Source organism: Typopeltis vanoorti, chromosome 12, assembly GCF_054136105.1.
Source record: "Typopeltis vanoorti isolate ZY-2024b chromosome 12, IOZ_Tvanoo_1.0, whole genome shotgun sequence".
NCBI classification, from domain to species: domain Eukaryota; kingdom Metazoa; phylum Arthropoda; class Arachnida; order Uropygi; family Thelyphonidae; genus Typopeltis; species Typopeltis vanoorti.
In genome coordinates, this window is record NC_143560.1 from 105,460,511 (window position 1) to 105,488,061 (window position 27,551).

A 27,551-nucleotide genomic window follows, 5' to 3' on the forward strand; every position below is an offset into this window, starting at 1 on the left:
TTTAGTTTAATCCTTTATCCAAGTGTGAGCAAACAAAGTTTGCACCTGAAAGTATCTTCAGGACTGGGGTAAGGTGGTACAACACTGGGGAACTCATTGTAAAGGTGGGGAAAGCTCTCTCGTCACTCCTATCTCAGTATCTCCCATAATGCAAAGCACATCTCCTTGTGGATATGTATAATGCTATGCATTAAGGCAAGGGCCACTACCCATAATGGTTTCGACCTTTATTGGTATGGGTAATGGCCCTTGCCTTAATGCATAGCATTACACATATCTGCAAGGAGATGTGCTTTGCATTATGGAAGATACTGAGATAGGAGTGATGAGAGAGCTTTCTCCATCTTTGCAACGAGTTTCCCAGTGTTGTACCACCTTACCCCAGTCTTGAAGATACTTTCAAACGCAAACTTTGTTTGCTCACACTTGGATAAAGGATTAAACTAAACTTATTATGAGAGGCCTATATCTTCACAAGATCATTTGTGTGCAGTAATACGATACAATGAAAGATATCTTTAAAAAATTACACTGAATGCCACAGTGTGTTATGAAGGGGAAATGCATATTTGTATATTTCTGAAAATTATTTTTCTTTCAAAATTTTCATAGTTTTGAAAGAAGTAATGTATTCATAATTAATTTTCAGAAAAGTGTAATTGTAAAACCAAATTTCCTGCTACTACAAATCAATCTTGTCTGTTCTCTTTTGTCTAGGTTTCTGGGCCAAAGTTTTATTATCAGAACTAAAAACAGATAGCAGTTGTATGTTAAGTCAGGGACTGCATAAACACAATTTGCAATTAAGAGCCTTTACTTCAGTGACTATTCATGTACTGACCTGAAGATCTTTCTCTTGAAAAGGTGGTCAAGTTGTACTTTGAAACAATGACCAGTCAGATTTGAAAAAAACAGTAGGTATTTAATTTTGTACCACTATAGTTATTTTTAATTTTTTTTATATAAAACTAATTCACACAACTGCAGATAAAACTTAATATTTTAATTTAAACAGATTTAAAAGTTCAGTCACACAGGACAAGAAGAAGCATATATGTTGTGTACGAATGGTAATGCCATCCAGTTAATTGAGTTTCCATTTATGTTCACTTTATGGAGACATCCGAAGAAGCTGCTCTGATTATTATCCAAATGATCTAAAAGAGAAATATAAAATTAGTAAAACAAGTAGTTACATACTATAACTCTTTTAGAGTAGTATATGTACAAATAGAAAAATGAGATCTGCCTGTCTTTGTAGTTTGATATTACAGATATTCCTCAACACCTAATCCAACTGAAACATGGAAATGAAATCTTCCACACATTAGAAGATCTCAAACAGAAACTTAGTTATAGACCTGACAGTAAAATGTAGTCACATGGATGTTAAAAATGCTGTGTGTGTTTACACAACACACATACAATCAGGCTTCTCCAGGTGAAGAAAATGTATTAACTGATGTGACAGGAACCTATGTGAGATTAGAGGTAGGTGAGGAAGTGCTCGGGATATTGCAAAATCTCAATGTAAATACAGCCATGAAATTAAATGGGATATCTTGCAGGAGAGTGCAAGAGAACTGGCAGTGTCTGTTTAAATTTCAGCACTAAAAGGGTCTCCCAAGGTAGTAGAAAAAGAGGGCAAGATAGTTCCATTACATAAAGGAGACCGCACAATAAATAGCAAATATAGATCAATTGGTATTCAGAAAAGGACAGCTAAAGTATTGGAAAGGTTGGTGAAGGATAGGAGTCGGGAATGGGTATAGGAATATGATACGCAAAGGGTTCATGAAAAATTCATCACGAGAAAACTGAAATAATATTGTAAGGATACACATATGCAAAACAAGGCATATTTTAAAACATATAGTTTATTTCTGTATTTTTTATTTCACTTCTGTATAAAGTTGAAATTAATATTTTGTATTTTACTGATTGGTGAGTTCCCTAATTTCTGCTTATTTCTTAAAATATTAATCCTTTTTTTCTTACTTAGATACTACAGACTGTAGATAGGGCATTGATATTTTACAAAAGTGTTATAGGGTGGTTACGAGTAAGAGAACCAAATTTAAGAATGTTTATTTACTTTTTTTGTAACTTTCACTATTTTTCTATGCACTTAAGACACTTATCCACATTTTTTTACTGAACTAATTCAGAAGATAAGGTGCTTTCAGTTACAAGATCCCTTTTGCATTTTGGACTGGCTTCACTTTTCCTGCATACTAAAGAGATTTTGAATGTTATAGTTTTACAGGGATAGCGTAAAACTATATGTGCATCTTGAGTAATCATATTAACTCAAACTTTAGAAATTATTGCAAAAATCATTTACACAATATTTCGAGTAACACGTCTTGCAAAGTGAATAATATATATCTTGAAAACAACTGAAACGTTGACTTGGAATTTCTTAATGGACATTTTTTAAACCTTTTTTTTAAAAAAATTCCAATCCTTCTTTCTTTCTTAAATAATTTAATTTTTTGATAATCAGAGTAAACCTGTGATTATTATAAATTAAGTCTGTAAAAGAAATATCAGTATTTCTGTTTAGTATATAATTGAAAACGAAACTTCATATTTAATTTATAGTATAACCAAGTGGGAAAACTTCCAACAGCTATCTCTAATCCAGAGTATTTTAATAATGTGTCACACCTTTTGGCTACTTGTATATGAAAATATAACTTTTGCATTACTTTAAACTTAGCATCACCTGTGGGTCTGGCTCCCACTGATGAGACCTCATTTAAGTTGAAACTGATCTGGGTATGGACTTTCCCATATCCATAAGGATACATGCTTTGTATTATGGGATACTAAGGCCCCAAGTGCTGAAACATTTTCTCTACGTTAATCCTATAAAGCCCTCTAAGTAACTTAAATGTTTCTATCATATCCCTTCTTTTTCTCCTATCAACCAACTTTTGCAATACACATGCCCTCAATATATCCTTATAGGAAACATTTCACAGGCCACTCACATCTGAATCCTTTCTACTGCTTCCTCATCTTCCAAGGGACCAGAGCAGAGTAATCCAGATGTAGGTATCAAGGCCTTATAAAGAGGAATAACAATTTCCTTATCTCTATATGTTAATGTGTTCTTCATTAGCCTAGTAATCTCATGGGCTACCTTATCAATATGTCCACTAAACTTTAACACACTGTCTACCACCACCCCTAAATCTCTAACTTCATCTATTTCCTAGAGTACAGTGCTATCAATGTGATACACTGCTTGTAATCTTTTTTCCCCATAATGCATAACTTCACATTTCTCCACATTAAACTGACAACCATTATCTTTTATCCATACTGACAACCTATTTAAATTTCCTGCAAGCTCTCCATTCCTTCATTAACTATTGTTCTACCTAAATTTCACGTCATCAGCAAACAACTGAATGTTTCCTTCCAGGTTATTTCCTATATCATTTCTGTACAAATTAAACAGCAATGGTCGCAGCACACCACATACCACTTTTTGATATTTGTCAAGCAGCCACTATCTTATCCATTTAACCAGTGTCATGTCCATCCTCATTTGTTCTAATTTGTGTAACAGAGTTCCATGTGGTATTCTGTCAAAATCACCATGTAGCTGTTTCCTTTATCCAACTCAGCTGTAACTCTATTATAAAAAAATTAGTAAATTTTCTTTCACGAAGCCATGTGACCCTCATACAGTATCATATTATCTACCCATTTGAATTCTCTTTTTGACCAATTTTTCTAGTACTTTTATCACCATGCCTGAGATACCGATTGGTCTATAATTTGCTGGAGAGCAAATATGCTAACCACTTGGCCAACCAGGTCAGCAATTTACATCATGATCACAAAGTAAGTTTTCTAATATAAGCTTATATGTACATGAAAAGAGTCTTTTTATCCCACTTATAACAAACTACTACCACTCTAATAATAAAATGCTATTTTCTGTATTCTGCAGGTAGCCATATTTTTTGTTTACCTTTTCAAGTAATGTAAAACTTGCAACACTGTTTGTTTGCATTTGGAGAGACTGCTGCTGGAGAGTATGAGTGCAGAGAAAGAATCTGATCTAGTAAGAAGAATGTGAAAGAGCAGAACAGTAAGGAAGGAGAGATTGAAGTGGTGCTTATGAGTGAAGAGGTGGGTAGCAGGAGTGTAAGGAATGTGAGAACAAGTGTGCAAGACAAACAAGGACAGGGAAAAACAGTGTAAGAAAGGCTGAAGCTCCAAGCTCCAGGATATGAATGTGTATGTGTAAACAAAAAAAAAAAAAAAAAAAAAAAAAAAGGCAAAGGTATGATCGGGGAACTAGGGAAAGCAGTTGGATTTGAAGAAGGTTCTGGAATGAATAAGAAGAAAAGGAAATGGCTCGAGGAAAGTATGACAAAGTGATATCTAATAAGTGGTATCAGTGAAACTTGTTATAGATCCAGGAATAAGCTGTAATGGTTGTATACAAATGCTAACAGTATAAGAAACAAGGAAAATGAAATGATTGCATTGATTTTGTTCACTTAAAAATTATTGGAACAAGTGAGACATGTTGGATGAGAAATGACATCTTGAAAGGAATAGAGATGGAAGGATGTGATTATTTGATCATAGAAAAAGTTATGTCCATACAAGATGGAGATGCAAGAGTGAACTAGTGGCAGTGGTTTTGAGGCAGTATGGTGTGTGAGATAGAGGCGAATAAAATGAAATACTTAGTGGGATGTTGCCATAGACCAGTAATATGGATGGTAGTGACCATGAAATGTATAATCAAGCAAGCAAATAAGAAAAGGTTGATCATTATTATGGGTGATTTTAATTTTCGCAATATAGATATGGATGATGATAGCAATTGGAAGCAAAGAAGATGAGTTTTTGAGGGACAACTACCTCAAGCAGTATATAACAGAGGGCACAAGAGGATTGAGGGTCTTGGATTTGATCATCTCATCAGTGGATGCTATTATAAATGAGGTGTCAAATGACCCTCCAGTTGATGACAGTGACCATGAAGTGATTACGAGGAGCTCAGGAGACAGCTTGCAGGTGTAGCATGGAATGAGGAGTTTGGATGGAAAGGAGATCAATGCTGCTTGGGTGATATTCAAGAACTATGTAGTAGAAGCAATGTCTAACTGTATTCAAAGGATCAGAAGGTTAAATAAGGTAAATGTAAAAACGATGAATGAAGAGAGTAAGCATGTGATACAGAGGAAAAAAGCATTATGGAAGCAACATAAGATGAGTGGTAATAATCAATTCCATGAGGAATATAAAGAACAGGCAAGGAGGATGACTTTGTTGGTAATGGTAGCAAAAGTTCGGTATGAGCATCATTTAGCTAATGTAGCCAAAAAAAATCCTAGGGAGTCCTTTCAATATGTAGCCAACAAAAGAAGATTATGGAAGGATGACAATGATTGGAGAAAATGGTATAAGAACAACTGCTGTGGAGGATGTATTTGAGATATTTAATGGACACAAATTCACAAAATATTTAATTTTGTGAATGTGACATAATGGAGAGGAGGAGAGATTGATTGTGAGCAAGAGGTATATGAGGAATTGATGATATATCACCACATATTTTGAAGGAATATGCCAGGGAGTTGAAATCTGCCTTGACATGAGTATTAATGAGTTAATACTCATGTTTGAATATTACATTGGATTGAGTTCTGAAGGTGTGGAAGGAAGGCAATATTGTGCCACTTCATAAGGGAGGTGACAGAACACAATCATTAAATTATAGGCTTTGTCTGTGTATCAGCTGTTGTGGTTAAAGTGTTGGAGAGGCTGATGAGAAACAGGAACCTGAACTGGGTTGACAACAATGGTATTATCTTTGATGGACAGCATGGATTTGGTAAAGGGAGGTTGTGTTTTAGTATTATACTTATTTATTCCAGTAAGGTGACAACAGCATTGGCTGTGGGGAATGGATACACAGTAGTATATTTAGACTGCAAAGGATTATGATAAGTTGATAATCAAACTAGAATGGATGGAGTTGGATATTAGAATAGTGCAGTGGATTGGAGATTGGCTATCTGGATAGGTATCAGCAAGTTGTGCATGGGGAAGCAATATTCTTGGGGAAGATTGGGATGGGGATATTCAGTTATTTGTAGAAGATGCAAAGTTGGGATGAACTATGAGGAGTAAAGCAGATGTTGTGACCATACAATAAGACTTGAATAGATTGAGTTAATGGGCATGGGAATGGAGATACCAATTCACTGTTGTGAAATGTAAGGTTTAAAATTTAGAAAACAAAGATGGGATGTAGGAATTTATGTTTGGTTGGGAAATATTGTTGGAGGTGGAGGAAATAAGAGATCTTGAGATAATGGTAGATAAGGATCTAAAATTTAGAGGACACAATGACTTCTGGGAATGATGTGTGGAGCATACTGACTTGTAGAAGTAAGGATTCTGGTTCCAATGTATAAGGCTTAGATTAGCGACCACATATGGACTACTGTGCACAATTTTGGTCACCTGGTTTTCAACAGGACAAAGAAATGTTAGAAAGTGTCCAGAGTCTAAGGTAGTTTCTGATCTCTGGAATGTTGAATATGAAGATAGGTTGAGAAGATGCAATTTAGAGTCTAGTGAGTTGGAGAAAGAGGGGATGATACGAGAGAGGTACAAGTTGGTAAGAGGTTGCTATAGGATTAACTTGGAACAAGAGATCATCCCTGGAAGCTGCATGAGGAGGGTGTGAGAAGCATGTTTTTTTTTCGTATGGAGAAGTTGTGAATGATTGCAATGCGTTGCCTGAGACTATGGTGTCTGCAGAGAATTTGAATAAGAAATTAAGGTCTCTTTGCTGTGCAAAATAATCAAATCAGCCAAAAAACATGTGCTTTACAGATAAGATACATGGTCCATAGTGTATGCCTCTAATGCAGATGAGAGGAGAGCTTTCTTTGGTCAGAAATGCCTTTCTTTGAAACCTTTCTAGTACTTTAAGAATCTTCATCAGGGTTTTTCAACTGAAGTTAGCCCGTCTTGTACAACTTCCTTACCAGGAAGTTGCATTTTTCACCATGCAAAACAGCTGGAAAATATCAGACGCACAATGCACTTGTCTCATAGTTGCTGCTGCTATAATTCCAATCAAAACAGAATCATGGCCTTACTTTTCACCTTATACAAACTGAGATTTCAGTAATTTTTCTGATTGCGATGACTATGCTTGGGTAGCTATAATTCGAGAGTTGTTGCTGTTTTGCTAAGTGGATGTGAATTAGTATCTCCACACTGACACCAATGTTTATGAAAATATTTAGGTGGTAGATGAATTTGATTTTGTAAAGTGCAAGGCCATTATTCAGTTTATTGGAGGTTTGAAAAAAACATGTTTAGTCTTATCTCAGATGTTAATGACCAACATATAGTATTAATATATTATAGATTTCCAAACTTTTGTGGTTCTAGACATAAAAAAAAGCAGAAAAAAGGAAAGTGTTTGCATCTGGAAGGCATAAGTGCCATGATGATTCTTCCTATTCTTATTTTATTCCTTCAAAAATGTCCTATTAGCCATTTCAAAAGAGCAACAAATTATCAAGCTTAAAAAATTGCCCTTCAAGCAGAATTGGAATCAGTACAGTCAGGCATCTGTGTATCAATATTTTTAGTCCTGAAAAGAAATATTTTTGATTTCATCCTGTTCAAATTTATATACTACTAGGGGGTTCTGCCTGCGTTCCGGACTGGTAGGCCGATTCTCCTTGAATTCTGATGAATCAAATTTTGAAAACTCGAAGGGGGTCCCTCTAGCGCCCAATCCCCCAAGTTGCAGACTGGTAGGCCAGTTCTCCTTGAATTCTGATGACACTCAGGGTAGCCCCTGAGTTTCAAAACATTTCAAATAACTTGACAAAAAATGTGACACAAAAATTACAAAAAAAGCTTATCATTTTATGTTATAGAGTAGATATCATGAACAGGAAGTTGCAACGAACAGTGTGGAACGCCCTAAAATAAAGGTTTTTATGAGCAAACGAACAAAGTAGTTCTACATTTAGGATATGCCAGACTGTTGTCTCCTTTCTGATTTAAAAAAAAAAAAATTTATGAGCAGACATAACATTTGCATGCTGTTTTGAGCTGTGGATGGTAAAGGTTCTGGAAGATGGTTTGTTACCAGAACTCAACCTCAAAAGTTTGGAAATCTTCCCAAATCCAAAATCCTTCCAGGAGAAAAATGTTCCAAATGATAAAATTCAGTATATGTCCAAATGCCTTTTGTAATATTTTTATGTTGTTTCCTCATTACAGAATAAAATGATGCCTCTCATTGCACCTACTGATTCCACCCAAAGTGTCATTATATGCACATGTAACAGTGGGTTTATGTTTCTTGAAACCATGCTTCTCTACAGATTCCATGGATGGATTGTGCAAGGAAGATCATGGAAAAACATTTTTTTTCTTTCCAACGTTATAAAGACTTTCCCTTGTTAATAAGCTTGCATTTTTTCCCCTTCAATGCCTCTGATGCTAGATCTGGAGGCATGTCTTTACTCTTTGGATTTACAGTACCATAACTATCTGTATGATGCTGTAAAAGCAAATCGGCAGTCCAAGACACATATAGCAGTTTCCCATTGTAAGGCATTAACCTTTCCCCAGTAAAGAGTCTAATAATTGCATTATTAAGGGGAGATATGAATATTTATCATGCTTACATATAGTCTGCTTTTCTTATAAGGTTTCAAATCCCATAGATATCCACATTGTGCTTTGCAAAGCATAAAAAAATTTCACTCCATGCTTTGCTTTCTTTCGGAGAATATACTGCTTACAATTCAAGTAAGCCTTTTGAATGGCATAAGTCATTCATCGATACTAAGTCTTTCTGAGGAATGTGTAGCGATCTAAATTTCTGACGAATTTTCATCAAAAGATCATTTGCTTTGTTGAGCAATGATGTGTTTCTTGATCATGTTCCTCATTATTCTGAAAATGCAAATACTTCATGATGCATGTTCAGCTTTCATTCTTTTAGACCAGTATCCATTGAGCTCTAAAGTTTAATGTGATAATACAGATTGTTGTTGGCAAGCATGCCTGTTCCACTCTGATGGAAAGAATATCATCATCCAAAAATAGACAGAAAGAGCCTAAAATATGTTGGATCAGTCTTCAGTAATTCCTTGCTTACTTATGAATAGAAATCATGGACAGGTGGTGTGCATTCAGTGGTGATCACCCATCTTCTGTACAGAGACATCTAAACTACAGGCAGAATCACTATCTTCAGAGCTAGAAAAATTTTCCTCATCATCAGTTGAGCAAAAACTACTTGAAAGGTGGAGGCTCCAACTTTTCTGCATCTTCCTAACATTTCTTTTTTACCCTGAATGTTACCGCTCCTTGTGCAACTTCTGCTACTTTGCCATCTCAGAAATGAATCGTCTTGGATATAAATGCTAACATTCCTACTATTAGCTCAAGTAATAGGCATTGCTTGACCACCTATTGAGATTCAGAAGAAAGAACATATCCCAATAGGCACATTAAAAAGCCCCAAACAATAACTGAATATCTTACATGCAGAAATTTGTTTTTCACCTTTCTGAATCAGATATTCAATATATTTTATTCTGATGTTGCTTTTGTAGGATGATACAGTGCTTTTTTTATATTACTTTCCCCAGTTATCCATATCACATAATTTCCTGATTTATAGTAATTACAATTTAATTTCTATATCAAAAAATCAAAAATTATCTGGTACAATCATGTTTGGATAAAAAAAAAAAAAAATAGTGCAGCTCTGTTACTTTGCAGTTTTATTTTGTGTGAGGAGTTTAGCCATCAAAGGCAAAACAATTTTTATTCTATTGTGAAAATTTGGAAATTCAATTCTCTTTTGACACATGCACCTATATATATTTTAAATGATAACCTATAGGGAAAGTATTAGTACTTCAGAATTGCAGTATAATATCTAAATTAGCAGAATGTATATGCATAACAATTTACTTCATAATTATTGATTTCAATGTGTAATGAGCAATTCTGGGAAACCAAGAAAGTTGGAGTGCAAAGAAAAAAGATTATGCTATAAAGATTACACATTTCATGATATGATTAAATATTTTTTTGTATTGTTCTCTATAAATGATAAGTGTACACCTTCATGCAGTCTATAAAGTATTCTTTAAACTCTGATTATGAATAAAAAAATAATAATCATCATCAAATTCCTGAAAGTGTGTACAGGATAAGATAGTACTACATGAAAAATTTACAACATTACTAACTTCCTATCTACAATTTTCCTCCAAATCAATCTGTTACCTGTCAAGACCCCAACATTATCAGATCTTATATTTCTGTCTACTAAGGCACTTTTTACTGTGTCAATCCACCTATATTTTGGTCTTCCTCTGGGTCTTTTTCTTATCAACCTAGCAGAGACTACTTCTTTTGCTAATCTTTCTTCTCCCATTCTATTTAAATAATCATATCACCTCAGATTAGTTCTGCTAACACATTCCTGGATGCTGACAATGTCAAGTTATTTCCTAATATCCTTGTTTTTAATATTATATTGCCATTGATGCTATCTGTTCATGCCCCTAATCTTTCTCAGGACTCGCATATCTGTGGTCTCTAGTCTTTGGTCAAGTGCTTTACTTTTAAAACCCAGCTCTCAGATCCATAAGTTAAAATTGGTTTGAACACTCTTGTATATAGGCTAATTTAGTGTTTTGACTAATTTCTCTCTTATTCTATATAAATTTATTTAATTTACTTCCTACCATATCAGCTTCGTTGATTCTGTTGTCTATTTCCATATTTAATTTACCATCTTCACTAAAAATTGTGCCAAATGTGTTACTTGTTGTATAGGTTTTCCATTCGCAATGCAGTTGATATTTTCATTGTCTTTCTTGTTATTGCTGACCTTCATACCATGTCTATTACAATAGTTATTCAATTTAGTTAGGGAATCTTGTATTGGATTTATTTAGAAGTATAACATTATCCACATAAAGTAAAGAGCTGAGATTAACACCTCCAGTTTTGATATCATGTTTAATACCACTTTCCTTCATAATGTGATCCATATAGATAATGAATAACAGAGGGGATAATGTACATCCTTGTCTCACACCAGATTTAACATTAAACCATCTTCCTGTACGTCCTTCAATTCTAACTGCTGACTTACAACTCAAATAAAGTCTAAGTATTGCTTGATATAATGCCCCATTGACACCATATAACTGTAGCATATTGAATAGCTTCTCTCTTAACACCTTGTCATATACCTTTTTCCAGATCTACAAAACTTAAATACAGATCTTTGTTATATTCCCATGATTTCTCAACTATTTGTTGTAAAGTAAAGATCTGATCCCGACAGCCTCTATTTGGCCTGAATCCAGCTTGTTGTTCACCAAGCTTTTCTTCCAAGAGCCTTCTCAACCGTTTCTCAAGTATATTTGCGTAAATCTTAACAGGAACACTCAGTAGAGAAATATCTTGTAATTCTCACATTCAGTTTTATTTTCCTTTTCATACATGGGTAGTATGAGAGCTCTACTCCCATCATCCGGAATTTGTCCCTCTGTCCAGGCCTTCTGAACTATGTAGTCACTGTAAGACTTTTATACCTCCATACTTGAGCATTTCTGGTTGAATATCATCTACTCCTGCTGCCTTTCCATATTCCAGGCCTTTGATGGCTTTTTTCTACTTCAAGTATGGATATGTATTCCTGACTGATCCCTGTTGAGTGTTTTTTACAACTGTGCTCTCACTGCTTGTTTCATTTAGCAATTATTCAGAGTAATTACTCCATACTTCAAGGATTTTTCCTCCAGTTTTCACACCACCTTTATCATCTCTAATTCCTTTTACAGCACACTTTCCTCCATTTCTGAGCTTCTTTAACAACCTTCAGAATATCTTGTCACTTTCTTCAGATTTATTTTGTATATTCTTACCAAAGTCTTCCTATGACTTTTGTTTAGCTAGTTTTGCAGTGTTTTAGCTTTCTCACATTTGTCTCTGCATTTTCTAAGAGCACAAATGGACTTATTCACCAGGAACTTTTGATATGCTTTCTTCTTCTCCTTCACTACTTCTTTAATTTCCTGTATCCATCATGGAGTACTGATTTTTCTATCCTTGCAGACAACCTCACCATATGCCTGTCTGGCTGAATCAATCAGTTTGGTTCCTGTTCTCAAACTCTTTCATTTTTTCTTGAATAATGTTTGTGTATTTTAGCCTAAAATTCACATCTGAGAGCTCCTCAACTTTTATTTGCTTTAAAACGTTCTTACATGTTCTTCTTTTCAATATGAAATTCTATTTTATCCTCTCAAGACTAAATGGTGATCCATCGCAATTTCAAATCGTCTGTACACTCTAATGTCTTGCATCAATGAGAAAATATTTCTATCCATAATAATACAGTCAATGAGATTTTTCTCATTCCTTGCCTCTTCTCTCCATGTGAATTTGTGCAACATTTTTATGTTGGAGCATGGCGTTAGCAATAACCAGTCCATGTCCTGAACCAGAAAACAGAAATCTAACAGGTATTTGCCATTATTATTAGCTTTGTTCTTTTCTCCAAATTTTCCAAAAATATTTTTGTATGTCTCACAATCATTTCCTACTCTGCTATTTAGATCCCCAATAAGGATCAGCTTTTCCCTTTTCATTGTGTCAGTTGCTTTTTTCTAAAGCATCAAAAAATTCCTCCACTTCTACCTTAGTAGAACCTTCTGTGGGACCATAGGCACAAATAAGTGTCATTGTCCAGTTCCCCATTCTGATATTTGCCCACACCACTCTACTTGAGACTGCCTTGTATTTAGTGTTGAATGCTTTTTTTTTTTTTTTGTTTGTCACTCCTATTATGTTGATCTGATACTTATCCAATCCCTCAGCTAGCTCCATTTCTTTTAAATTCAGACATCTTATGTTGATAGTACCGAACTTGAACTCTGGTGATGTTGAGTGGGGTGTGTTACATCAAATAAAAAAATAAACAAAACTTAATTTGGAACATTATTATTACCCAATACCCCATGGATTCAAAGACTCATTTAGGAGGTCCTTTTATTATACACACAGCTCATCATACCACACTTTAAACACACAAATTCTCTGCAGACACCACTCTCTCAGGCAAGGCATTCCAATCATTCATAATTCTCCATGCAAAAAACCTGCTGCTTACTCCCCTGTTCACACCCTTTTGATACAGTTTCAGAGATGACCTCTGGTTCTCCCCTGATTGCCCACTGTTTTCTGTAGAACCTCTCCAACAATGATCCTATAATAACCCCTTACTAACTTTTAGGTCTCTATCATATCTCCCCTCTTTCTCCTATCCACTAGACTGTAAATTGCATCTTCTCAATCTTTCCTCATATTCAACATTCCAGAGGTCAGAAACTACCTTAGTTAGTCTCTGGACCCTTTCCAACATATCTTCATCCTTTTGAAAACGGTGACAAAATCTGGGCACAGTAGTCCATCTGTGGCCAAATCAAAGCCTTATACTATGGAACAAGAATCTCCCTACTTCTATAAGTCAGTGTCCTCTGCATTATTCCCAGAAGTCTTTGTGTTGTTTCTACAATTTTCTCAGTGTGTCCCCTAAATTTCAGATCCTTATCCATTATCACCCCAAGATCTCTTATTTCCTCCACCTCTGACAATATATCCCCACCAAGCATAAATTCTGCATCCCATCTTTTTCCCAAATTTTAAAACCTTACGTTTTGCAACATTGTACTTGCATCCCCAATCACTCAATTTATTCAAGTCTTCTTGTAAGGCCACAATATCTTCTTTAGTCTTCATAGTTCGTCCCAACTTTGCCTCATCTGAAAACAACTGAATATCCCCATCCAAATCTTTGCCATTATCATTAATATAAAAGTTAAACAGTAATGGCCCTAAAACAGACCCCTAAGGCACACCACTAGTGACCTTCCATTTCCAGCAATATCCTGGAAAAGGAATATCGGAGACTGGCTATCTGATACCTAATAGATAGCCAGTCTCCAATCCAATGCACTAATCCAAACCCATAAGTTGATAGTTTGAGCATATCAATTTATCATATGGTAATCTATCAAAAGCCTTTGCGAAATCGAAGTGTATTATTGTGTATCCCTCTCTTCTGTCCACAGAAGCATTCACCTTATTGTAATAAGTAACTAAAGCATGACCTCCCTTTAGCAAATCCATGCTGTCCATAAAAGATAACACCATTGTTGTCAACCCAATTCTGGATCCTAGTTCTCACAAGCTTTTCCAACAACTTAACCACACCTGATACACAGATAGGCCTATAATTTGGTGCTTGAGTTCGATCACCTCCCTTATAAAGCAGCACAATCTTGCCCTCCTTCCACTCCTTAGGAAGTTGACCCAGTGCAAGACTCATATTCAAAAAATATGTCAAGGCAGATGTCAATTCCCTGGCACATTCCTTTAGAATACATGGTGATATATTATCAACTCCCACAGCCTTATTAACCTCTAGTTTGCTCAACTCCCCACACACCTCTTGCTCACTTACAATCAGTCTCTCCTCTTCATCATCGACTGCTCATTAAGTATCTCCACCACATCTTCTGCAACAGCTGTCTTAATACTATTTTCTCCAATCAATGTCATCCTTCCATAATCATTCTTTTTTTTTTTTTTTTTTTGCTGGCTACATATCAAAAGAACTCCCTAGGATTCTTTCTAATTTCATATAGAGTTCCCCCCCCCTTTTTTTTTTTAAATTTGGATTTTCATTAATTTATAAAATAAATTGTTTGACAAAAATAATTCTCTTGAATCTAATTTTTCCAGAACAAATAAAATGTATTGTTGACTAAGTGATTAGCCACAGCTGATTTGTGCCATGAAAGGATTTATGTAATTTCACTGTCACTTTGTTTAATAAGATTACTCTGAAGTGCACATATAGTCTTATCCCTGTAAAACAATAATTCTTTTAAAATTTTAAAGAAATGTTCAAAATTTCTTTACTATGCAGGAAATGTGGAGTTAATTATAAACTACACGGGTGTCCCTTATTTTTGATTTAGTTAAAAAACGGCACCTTGATGAATGTTTTTTAAGTGCATAAGAAAATAGTGAAAGTTTGCAAAAATAAACATTCTTAAATTTGATGCTTTTACTTCACCACCTCCCTATCAAACTTTGTAAAATATTATTTTAAGAAATAAACAGAAATTAGGGAATTCACCAATCAGTGATCAAAATATTAATTTCACTTTATACAGAATAAAAATATTAAAGTAGAAGGGTTTTTCTCCCTGAATATTATAAACTCCTGGTTTTTTCATTGGGTGATGTGGAGGTTTCAGAGGATGAAGAGATTTTGATATTTTTTCAAGTGGCAGGAAAGTCACTTTTATGTTGTACTTGTAGAGAAGTTTGGCTAATTTGTGTGTGTGTGTACATTGTACAGCTCTACGAACATTGCATAAAAAACACGTTCTTTCTCTACCAAGACAAACTCTGGGAACAAAAAGGACTAGCAGTGGGTTCACCTCTCTCACCAGCTCTAGCAAACCTCTACATGGAAAATTTTGAAAATAATGCTCTACAAAACTGGCACATCAAACCAAAAATTTGGCTCTGCTATGTAGACGATATCTTCATCATTTGGCCAGGAACAGCACTAGAACTGACTGCAATTAAAGACTATCTTAATAACTTGTATCCTAACATAAAATTTACTCTGGAACTAGAAGAAAATAAAAAAACTTCCTTTCCTAGACATCCTTATAGAAAGCCAACAAACACAGGAAGATTCCTTCATGCTATCTCAAACTATCATCCCAAGCAAAAAAATAAGCCTCATAAAAACCTTAAGGGATAAAGCATACAGCATCCCCAGTACAGAAGAAAAGTGGAAAGAAGAAATACAATACTTAACACAGATCCTACAACTGAATGGTTTCAAAACTAAGACAATTAAGAAAATTCTCAATACAGCACCTACAAGAAACTTAAATAAACAAGACTTCAAGAATGCAGTCACCCTTCCTTATATCAAAAATGTAACAGATAAATTAGCCAAACTTCTCTACAAGTACATGACTTCCTGCCACTTGAAAAAATATCAAAATCTCTTCATCCATCGAAACCTCCACATCACCCAATGAAAAAACCGGGAGTTTATAATATTCACTGTTCCTGTGGCATCTGATACGTAGGCCAGACGGGGAGATCGGGAGAAATCCGTATGAGCGAACATCAAAAGGATGTACAAAAAAAGAGAGAATATAAGTCTGGCTCGGCATTTCACACAGCTTCTACTGGTCATGATGTAATCTGGGACAGAACAAACATGTCCTACATTGATAAAAACTGTTTCACAAGAAAATTCAAAGAGGAGTAAATATGATTAAAATTCCTACACAATGCATGATTTTAAATGAAGTTTGGTCAGTGTTTATTAAAAATTTACCCAGTTCAGACCTCGGACAGAGTGAAAGTGAACCACAGAATGCGACATCAAATAGCATTGTTTCCAGCTAACATGTATTAACGGTTATATAGATCTGTTATTCGGTTTTTTAACGAACTTTTTTGATGTCCATAATATCAATAAATAAACTTGTTTTTTTGTAATTTCTTATAGTTTGTGCTTTAAACTGTTAGTTCTCTTTACCCCTGAAGATGTTAGTCTGATGACTAACAAAACTTGTCGGGTTTGTTTTTTAGTACTTGTTTAGTTTTAAAAAACAGTCTTTTTTAATAAAAATGTGGTCACAAAACTGGAATGATTCAATTGACCTTATGAATGTTTCCTTCTCTACAGACTGACCTCCTGCAGCCAGTTGTAATCTAATACTTATTGTACTATAATAATGCTATGTGGGATGACCTTTGGTATTTCTATCTGTAGTGCGATTGAAATAAGGATGGGACATTGCATCCTTCATCTGAAAAAGACCAGAGTTATATATTCTGATCATGACGAGAGAAATCCTTATATGGACTTTTTCAATTGTAGTGAGTTTTTCACCCAGCTAACTTCATACAGAGGCAACAGGGCTTTTTCTCCAAGAAACTCAGGTTTATCTTGTAAACAAGATGGGTGTTCTCTGGCTCACTGACTTGTATACAAGTTGAAGTCATTCAGCCAGAGAACACCCACAGCTCATAGGCAAAATATTATTAATCTCAGGCAATAGATGACAGGTAATAGTGTTGCATGTATGAGGGTGGTCTGAAAAGTTCTCGGCCTCAACCATAGATGCAGCACTATCGGCAAGATTTTTTTTTTTTCTAAGTTGGTGCATCTGTCATAAGCATCCATGTGAAATTGCAAGACATTCTCTATCAAGTAGTTTGCTTTATACAGCTGTCTGAAGCTTGAAATGGATAAAATTGAGTATCATGCGGTTATAAAATTCTTTGTAAAAGAAGATTTAATGCCAAGAGAAATTTATTTGAAGTTCATAAAAGTTTATGGGCACTCTTCTCCTTCATTTTCAACAATTAAGAAATGAACTGCTGAGTTTAAACGTGGCTGTACCAGCCTCGAAGATGATCCATATGAAGGACGTCCAAAAAGTGCAACAACATCAGAAATCATTGATTAGATATGGATTAGATGACCGGTGAGTCAAAGTGCGTGAAATTGCTGAGACTATAGGCATTTCAAAAGAACGTGTAGGATATATTATGAAGAATTGCAAATGAAAAAGCTTTGCACAAGATGGGTGGTGCACTTGCTCACAGCAGATCAAAAACACACTTGCATGAAAATCTCTGAACAGTGCTTAAAGCATTTTAACAAGAATAAAACTGATTTTGTGCATTGATTTATCAGTAAGAATGAGACTTGGATTCACCATTACTCACCAGAATCCAAACAGCAGTCAAAAGAGTGGACAGACGCCGGTTGTTCAGCGCCAAAGAAGAGTCGGTTCCATCAGCAGGAAAGGTCATAGCATCGGTGTTTTGGGATGCTAAAGGCATTTTGTTTATTAATTATCTTGAAAAGGATAAAACAATAACCACGAAATATTATTACGATCTTTCAACCAGACTAGATAAAAAAAATTCGTGAGAAAAGACCCAGTTTACAGAAGAAAAAAATCATCTTTCATCAGGACAATGCACCTGCCCACAAAGGTGTTTTGGCGATGGGAAAATTAAGGGATCTGTACTATGAATTGTATAGATTCACCCTGTTCCCCAGATTTAGCTCCTAGAAGTCGGAGAGAGCCAAAGCTGGGGAATAGGGTGGATGTTCCAACAATTCATAGTGCAGATCCCTTAATTTTCCTATTGCCAAAACACCTTTGTGGGCAGGTGCATTATCCTGATGAAAGATGATTTTTTTCTTTTTTCCTTCTGCAAACCAGATCTTTTCTCACAAATTTTTTTCATCTAGTCTGGTTAAAAGATCAGAATAATATTCTCTGGTTAGTGTTGTCATCTATGGTTGAGGCTGAGAACTTTTCAGACCACCTTCGTATTACTTAGACATCTTCAGGGATTACAAATAACTCTGTAACACACACATACATAGCAAACCAATACTAAATGAAACATGTGGATGACTCTAAAGTCCTGTCTAAGTAGTGCACATGGGTGTTTGTAGGCAGCCTAGGATGTAAAGTGGGAACTCTGACAATTATTGTTTCCCAAATTCACTACCACTCGGCCAGCCAGGCTGGCCGAGTGGTAGTGAATTTGGGAAACAATAGGGTTGTATCCAATACATGGTATGCAAGGCCATATTGACCACAGTCGTGATTGCAGATGTATGATTTGTATTCTAAATGGATAGTCGTTGATCTGCCTGTCTGTCCAAAGTAAGCCAACTTGCAGGAACAGGATAGTTTATAAATTCCAGGCACTGAGAGGAGGGAGCTGATCTTTGATAGAATGGATAAGGGTGTCATGTTTCCAGCGGGACTTAAAAGCTGTGTAGAAGTTGTACTTGAAGGACCTGGCTATTTTTTCCGATGTGCCACAGATGTAGGGGATGGTGATGGCATTTCTGAAATCCTTCTGAAGCATTGGCCGAGGAATGGGAGAGGAACTGATTATTTAATTTTGTGATCACTGTAGCCATTTCTAGTGGCTACAGTGAGCAAGTTTTCTATATACCGTGAAGGAAAGGTTACCATTAGGAAGGCATGTTATTAAGATGTTTAGGAAGATAAACTATTGTTATTTGCCATTTCCATTGTAAACTAGATTCTTGGATGTAGACTATTGAGGTGACTGAGGAAGGAGTCTAATGTTTCTGGGTCATGTGGCAAATGGAGCACACATCTACATATCTTAGCCAGACAGAAGGTTTGTGTCTATTGCTTGTTTTTCAAAATTTTCCATGTAAAAATTGCCAAGCGGGAGGTGAGAGAGAGGGGGGGGGACCCATAGTGGTTCCCTCTATCTGTTTGTAAATTTTGTTCTTCCAAGAAAAATAACCAGAATTGATGGCTAAGGAAAAGAGATTAAGATATCAGATGGAAAAATGTTTTTTAAGAGGGTTAAGGTATCATTTAAGGGAATATTGTACAGTGAGGTTATGTCAAAGCTTACCAGTATATCAGTATTATTTAAAGTTAAATTTTCAATTAAGGTTTTTGTAGTGGGGGGGGAAGAGAGTTTGCCAGCTGTTTTGGAAATTTTGTAGCATCTACTATAGGTCTTGAGGGGAGGGGGGGGAATTAGGTTTGTGAATTTTTGGTAAACGATTTATCTGGGGGGGGGGGGGGGAGGATGAGAACTGAAGGGTTTGAGTTTATTTGTAATGTTTGACAGTCAGGAAGATACTTTTTTTAAGTAAATTTTTAATTTTTTTAACTTGTGTTTTTGTGGGAACACAATCTTGGAGAATAATATTAATTTTTCAATTATATTCCATGACATTACCCTTATTTGCTCTGGTGATGATGGTTCATGGACAATTGATCACAGGAGAAAATTTATTGCAGGAAGAATTCATTGCAAGAAAAATTTGCTGAAAGCGTTATTCGCTAGAAAATTGAAGTCAGTTTGGTTTAACATGTTATATAGAGATGTGTGATATTTGATAGTAAATTGTATCTGAGAGATACCACGAACTCCGATGTCAGTATAGTATTGGTTTAGTTTTTTTTTTTTTTTTGCATTATTTACTGTTGAAAATGGCTGGAAAAATATATCGACAGGATAATCCACCAGACTTTGAAGAGATTCAGCGAATGTTACTCGAGTCTGATGATGAGAATGATAGAGTCGAATGCAAAAGTGATATTTGATAGTAAATTGTATCTGAGAGATACAGCAAACTCTGTCAGTATAGTTTTTTTTTTCAATAATTTCTAGATTGTAACTGAAAATAAATAAACCATCCTGTATTATATTTGTAGTGGTTTTTTAAAGTTTTATTGCATTTCAGCACGTACTAGTAATGAATGTTGGATACACGCGACCTAAGCTGCAATATTTTCAACCACAACCTCCACAAGGTTAACCTCTCAACCGGCTAGGACGTATATATAAGAGTCAGACCACCTGTTGAAAAAACATGGATATCAAGTGCATTTGACTGTCATATCCATTAGAAGGTGTGATAATCCTTCATGCCGACTAGAACACTTAACCAGATTACCTTGCATACATAGCTACATTCAGTTACTTATTGCCAGAAATGCAGTTGCTTGCCATTTGCTTGGTAACTGGAATATAAATTATATCACCTATAAGTTTCATTTATTTTTGCTATTTGTTTTATTGTATACTTATAGTTTTTAATGGCAGTGCAAATAAGAGATCCTTTCATATTTCTTCACTTAAGATTGTATCACTCTGGAGAACAATGCCACTATAATTTTTTTTTTTTTCACTAATTATCTTAGTCGCCACTGCATTTTATTCTCCCAGAACTTGATTCAAGATAATTATTTTTGTCAAACAATTATTTTATAAATTCATAAAAATCTGAATCTTAAAATAAATACAGCCTCTATCTGTTACAAATTGTTTTCTTTATTTTTTATTCATAATCTTAGAAAATTAGTTCACAGATTGTGTGAAGGTTCGGTCTTTTACATATTACCTTTATAGATATGATTCAAGATTTAAGTATGATTATCTATATCACATAATGTATAATATTTATAATGTAATCTGTAGTTCTTTGCACTTCAACTTTCTTGGTTTCCTGGAATTGCTCATTACATATTGAAATGAACTGTTATGTACATATTTTCTGCTAATTTTGATATCATGCAGCAATTTTGAAGTAGTGATACTTTTCCTACAATTTATCATTCGAAACATGTATAGGTGCCTGCATCAAAATGAAATTTTATTTGCAAAATTTTCATAATAGAATTAAAATTGTATTTTGTCTTTGATGGCTCACCCCCTCGCCCTTCCAAACTATCACACACGTGAAACTCTTGATTACTTAAGAGGACTTGCCCATAATTTTTTATTTTTAAAACTTTGTGCCTGTGCATTCACCTTTTTGTTTCAGGTTGATCCATATTATTTTTCCCTCATACTACTCAATTTTGAACAGTATGAAATAAAAAGTGTTCCTTTTCATGATCATCAAAACAGTCCTTTTCAGGACTATAAATATTGATAGAGGGATGCCTGATTGTACTGATTCCAGTTCCTCTTGAAGAGAAATTTTTAAGTTGTTTTAATAACAACAGAATAATAATTGCTCCTTCAAAGTGGCTAATAGTACAATTCTGAAGGAATAAAATAAAAACAGAGAACCATCATGACATTCATGCCTTTTAGGTGCACAACTCTTGTTTTAACATGTTTTAGTGGATAACAAACAGTTCAAATAATTTTCACGTTATCTTTTCATGTATAATATCATTTATAGTATTCTTTTACCCCCTAAAAGTAAGTGTCGATTATTACAACTACAGATTGTTCTCAGAAATCTGCGATCTTTAATAATCCTTTCTGGTTATCACTAGGCTAGAAGCTATGTCTTAAGATTGCCACGATATTAGTTGGATATAACTATTCTCCCTAAATATTCTTTAATATGGTGCTTTTATCCCTCACCATCCTATCCCAGTTCTGTAATATTCCATCTGCAGAGCCTGTAGTAAGAAAGAATATGAATAACTTTATATACATAAATTAAAAAACATTTTTTTTTTTTTCGCTTGTATCCACGATGAATTTTCATGCGATTAATTTTCCCCACGATTAAATTTCCAGCAATGAATTGTCGGCGATCAATTTTCCCGTGATGAACTGTCCAGACACAGGTGATAACAATACTTTTATCTTTCCATAACTTTCTGAGAGCAGTGAGTTGTACATTATGTCTGACAACGTGCTGACTAGACTAATAGTTGCAAGATCCATTGTTCATCCAATCTTCAATCTATGCATTAAGAGTCATGAAGATTTCATTAAGGAAAAATAAAAATTTTGACTAATTGTTACTATTTTCATTTTCAATACAAGGAATAAAACAGCAATAATATCTCTTAAGAGCATTATAAATACAGACATTTAATTTTTACAATTATGAAATATTTCCACGTCAAAATACAGTAAAATTAGAAAGTTTGTCGAAACCAGTGCATTTCCAGTGAGCATAAGAAGTTAACTAGCAGGCCTGTACAAGATAAATTTAATAGAAATTAATTAAAAATTTCAGTGGATGATTTTATATATTAGTCATCTCTCACTAGGGCAGACTTATAGGGATCAATGGAATAGTTTGTTATAGCGAATTTGCTTTAATGTATTGCATGATTCCCCACCTGAATCTATTGTAGATAGATTCAGGTGGGGACTTTCCCTAGTTAAATACATCAACCTACATTAGAGAGGATGCAAAACTTTATAGCTGTAGTGAGAGTTAACTATTTTGTTTATATTTATATTAGCAAGTTTCTCTATGCTGATTGTCAATCCTAAGATATACCTGGTAGGCCTCCAATGAAAAGCTGATTAACTGTTTTTGGCAGATGATGTACTTTTCCTTGGACTGATTTTCCATTGTCTATATTCATTGTTATAGTGCCATGATCAAAATTTACTATTAGACTGTGCCACTGATTATCACACAAATCAAATTTGGAATGCAGATGTGTTTTGAGATGGAAAGGATGAGTTCCTCCATTAAATGATGCTATTACCTGCAAAAACAAACATATTATTTTTTCATCATTACTGCAACCTTAACTATCACTAAAATGACTTATAATATAACATCAATTCTGTAATCAATTATTTAATGTGTTTTAGATGGGATGGTAAATGCCCCAATATCTCTACCTGCTAGATCACTAACATTAGAAAAGCATTCACAGCGAGTCAGTGTCCCACCTCAGTAAATATCCAAGCAGTATTATCTTCTTTATCTAAAATTCTTTACCTATTTTTGTCCCCACCCCCCCCCCCCCCCACCCCCCCCCCCCCCCACCCCCCCCCCCCCCCACCCCCCCCCCCCCCCACCCCCCCCCCCCCCCACCCCCCCCCCCCCCCACCCCCCCCCCCCCCCACCCCCCCCCCCCCCCACCCCCCCCCCCCCCCACCCCCCCCCCCCCCCACCCCCCCCCCCCCCCACCCCCCCCCCCCCCCACCCCCCCCCCCCCCCACCCCCCCCCCCCCCCACCCCCCCCCCCCCCCACCCCCCCCCCCCCCCACCCCCCCCCCCCCCCACCCCCCCCCCCCCCCACCCCCCCCCCCCCCCACCCCCCCCCCCCCCCACCCCCCCCCCCCCCCACCCCCCCCCCCCCCCACCCCCCCCCCCCCCCACCCCCCCCCCCCCCCACCCCCCCCCCCCCCCACCCCCCCCCCCCCCCACCCCCCCCCCCCCCCACCCCCCCCCCCCCCCACCCCCCCCCCCCCCCACCCCCCCCCCCCCCCACCCCCCCCCCCCCCCAATGCTTAGGTGGATGTGCGGTGTGACCAGAAAGGATCATCTGAGAAATGACTATGTCAGGGGAACAGTGAAAGTTACGAACTTAGGAGCGAAAATACAGGAGACAAGGTTGAGATGGTTTGGTCATGTGATGAGAAGGGAGGACGAATATGTGGGAAGAAGGGTCATGCAGATGGATGTGCAAGGAAGGCGGAAGCGTGGGCGGCCAAAGAAGAGATGGAGGGAGCTGGTAGAAGAGGACTTGAAGATGAAGAACTTGGATGTGGTGACAGCCCAAGACAGGAAGGTGTGGAGGAGACTCATAACAAACAGTGACCCCACTTAAGTGGGAGAAGCTGTAGAAGAAGTTAAGATGATGAAAATGGCAACTTAATAACTGTTGCATTGAACATAGTCTAGGCATTCAATAAGCAGGTCATTAGAGTATTTCATCTATCAGTGTGACGTGAGATGGTGTAGACAAAAGAAAGAAAATGGACTGCTAGTGAGTGAGCAAGAGGTACATTAGGAATTAAGTAAACCCAATGTCAGTAAAGGAATAGGATGATGACTTATCACAATGGGTCTTGAAGGAATGTTGCAGGAGTTAATGGTAGCTTTGTACCTATTTAAAGTCTTGTAATAGTATAAGTTCAGAAGGAGGGTAAATTTGTTCTGCTTCAGAAAGGGAGTGATGCTGTAAGGCTGAGGCTACAAATTATAAGCCAATCTGTGTATCTGGAGTTGTGGTTAAGGTTTTGGAGAGGGTGGCAAGAGCTAGGATACACGAGTGGGTTAATAACGGCAATATTCTTTGTAATGATCAGCATGAGTTTGTTAAAGGGGTCATGTTTTACCAGTCTGCCAAATGCTTAGACAAGCGAGATGGATATCTGGAGTTGTGGTTAAGGTTTTGGAAAGGGTGGTGGGAGCAAGGATATACACAAGTGGGTTAATAACAGCAGTATTCTCTGTAATGATCAGTATGAGTTTGTTAAAGGGAGGTCATGTTTTACCAGCTTGCCAAATGCATTGGACAAGCGAGATGGATATACACACACATACAGTGGTATATTTAGATTTTGCAAGGGCTTGATAGATCATCACACAACAAGTTGGAAACTAAATTGGAATGAATGGGATTAGATACTACATTAATGAGTTGGATAGGATTGTCATGTATCAGCAGTTTTTGTATGGGAACATATCTTGAAAGAGGAAAGTTAGTAATAGTGTGCCAAAGGGGACTGTTTTTGCAGCTGTTGCTGTTTAACTTCTATATTAATGATACTGGAATGGGCTTAACTGGAAATATGCAGGTGTGCATTCGATGCAAAGTTGGGGAGGACGATGAGAAGTCAAGCAGATGTTCTGTGACCTTACAAGAGGATTTGAATTAATTGTATGAGTTTATTATTGCAAAGCAAGCATAAGGTTCTTAAATTTGATAAGCAAGGATAGGATGCAAAGTATACATTTGATGGAGAAATTCTGAAAGAGGTGGAGAAAGATGGGATCTGAGAGTGGTGGCATATAGGGACCTCAAGTTTAGATCATATTAAATAATTCACAAAATCATCATATAAGATTATGACAATAATGCAGAGGACCTTGTTGTGCAGAAAGGGGACTATTTTTCCATTGTACAGGTTGATCATAACATCATCCAGCTCAGAAACAACACATTTCAAGGTAATTATAAGTATATTAAAAATCGGACAGCTATAAATATAAATTATAATTGGAACTTTATAATAAAAGAAGAATATGAACCCCATTATAACATGTTAAAAGTGGCCACCTCTGTGAATGCAAACTTTTGCTCTTTTTTACAAGGCAGGGGTGAATGCTGGTGTTGAAATTCACGCTTGCTCTTGTTATCATTCAGGGAGTGAGAGGTGTGATTGAAATCTGATTATTGGAATAATGAATTACAGGTAACCCTCATATAATGCAGATGTTATTTTCCATAGAAATGCCACGTTATATAAATCAGGTTATGCGAGACTCAGATCACATACAAAAAGTAAGGTTATGTTCCAAAATCGTTTTTTTTTTTTTTTAAATTATATAAACAACAAAAATATATTTTTATTTAATTCAGGTAATTCATGTAAGTTAAGAAAACATATCAACTATGACACAAATACATAGTATAAAGTTATAAAAATTACAAATTGCAATTAAGCTTCATTGCACGTAATGCATAAATGTTTTAGGCAAATAAAAATACGTGCATATTCTAATCTTTCATAGCACGAGGATTTAAGGATCGGTTAATAAACATTAGTTTTGTCATGTAATCACCTGATGCATTACTACAAAACAGTAAATTCTGTCTTTGGAAACTTTGAATCCAGGAGCTAATCTTTCATTTTTCGAAATATAGGTGCGTTTTGGCATATTTTTCCAATATAACCTGGATTCATCAGCATTGAACACCTGGTCTGCATTATAAATGTTCATAAACTTTGAGAGTTTTTTGTTTAATAAGATTTCCATCCAAAGGAATCTTATTTTGAGTGCCTCTTCTTTCCAAATCATTGGAGATTTCTTCATTTTTCTCTTAGAAAATTGCGTACACGAGCAACGAGCTTTGCACTTACCGTTGACCCAGAAATAAACACTTTCTCGAATTTTATGTTCATTGTGTGAATTGTTGATTCATTTAAATTTAAAGTCCTTACAACAACTGGTTTTTCTCCATTTTTCAACTGATCCATGATTTTGATTTTCTTTTCAATGCAATTTGTGCCATTACTATAAAAATAATTTTTTTACATAAAAAAGCATTACATTTTAATTATGTATGTAACTCACCAGAAAATAAAGTGCTCAGCTTGAGATAACACACTTATGATTTTCAATGTGCTTTCCTGGCAGAAAACGAAGACAATTTTCAACAATAAACACTTTATACGGTATACAATTGACGTACATGCGTGCTAAAGGATGTTTCCCTAATATAAATTCGCTACTTATACTACGTACCTGTGCGATACGGGCAGACACCAATTTAAAATTTGATTTTTAAGTTGCGCGGTGAAAAAAATATGAAAAGATAAAGGGTTACTACAATTTCTAGACTGTGTTTTTGTTAAAACCGCATTGTATAAGTACCGCATTGAACAAGGGTTACTACAATTTGTAGACTGTGTTATATAGAAACTCCGTTGTATAAGTACCATGTTATATGAAGGTTACCTGTACTGACCATGTAAAACTATATATTTAGAAATTTATGTACATTTAATCATACAAATATAACATTTATTTTACAAATGATATTCTATATTTTTCAATTTAGCTACTTGAAAATGGCAAATTCTACCCTACAGTTCTTTATGAACTGGTCAATAACATCGTCATTAAAAGTTGGTTGCAATTTAATTTTCCCAAGCAACATGACACTTGTAATGGTTGCTGAAGCTCACTGGCTAGAGTACGTGCATATGGCCTGTGTTTAACAAACAGTGAGATGACGTGAAATGTCTATGTGCGCGCATGAAATCACAGTGCTGCTGCGAGGACCTGTAAGCTCCTACAACCGAGCAAGCCAAGGTAGCTTTGACTGGACAAGCAAGCATCGGCCTTCGATACACAATGCAAAGCTCAATTACTGCCGCGCAATCTTAAGACGTCTTCTGGCTACAAAAATAAAAGCCTAAAT

At 36.0% G+C, this 27,551-nt stretch overlaps 1 protein-coding gene across 1 annotated transcript in view; it reads right to left on the bottom strand.

Annotated features, from left to right (window-relative positions):
• Window positions 1-985: 985 nt before the first annotated feature.
• LOC150101107 (laminin subunit alpha lam-3-like) overlaps window positions 986-27,551 on the bottom strand; it is a 789,889-nt gene continuing 763,323 nt past the window's right edge. Inside the window, exons 63-64 of the mRNA XM_090402236.1 lie at window positions 22,940-23,153; window positions 986-1,157 (exon numbers count right to left, since the gene is read on the bottom strand). Of these exons, the coding sequence (XP_090258362.1) occupies window positions 1,030-1,157; window positions 22,940-23,153 (342 nt within the window). The 3' untranslated portion in view covers window positions 986-1,029. The remainder of the gene's footprint in view (window positions 1,158-22,939; window positions 23,154-27,551) is intronic.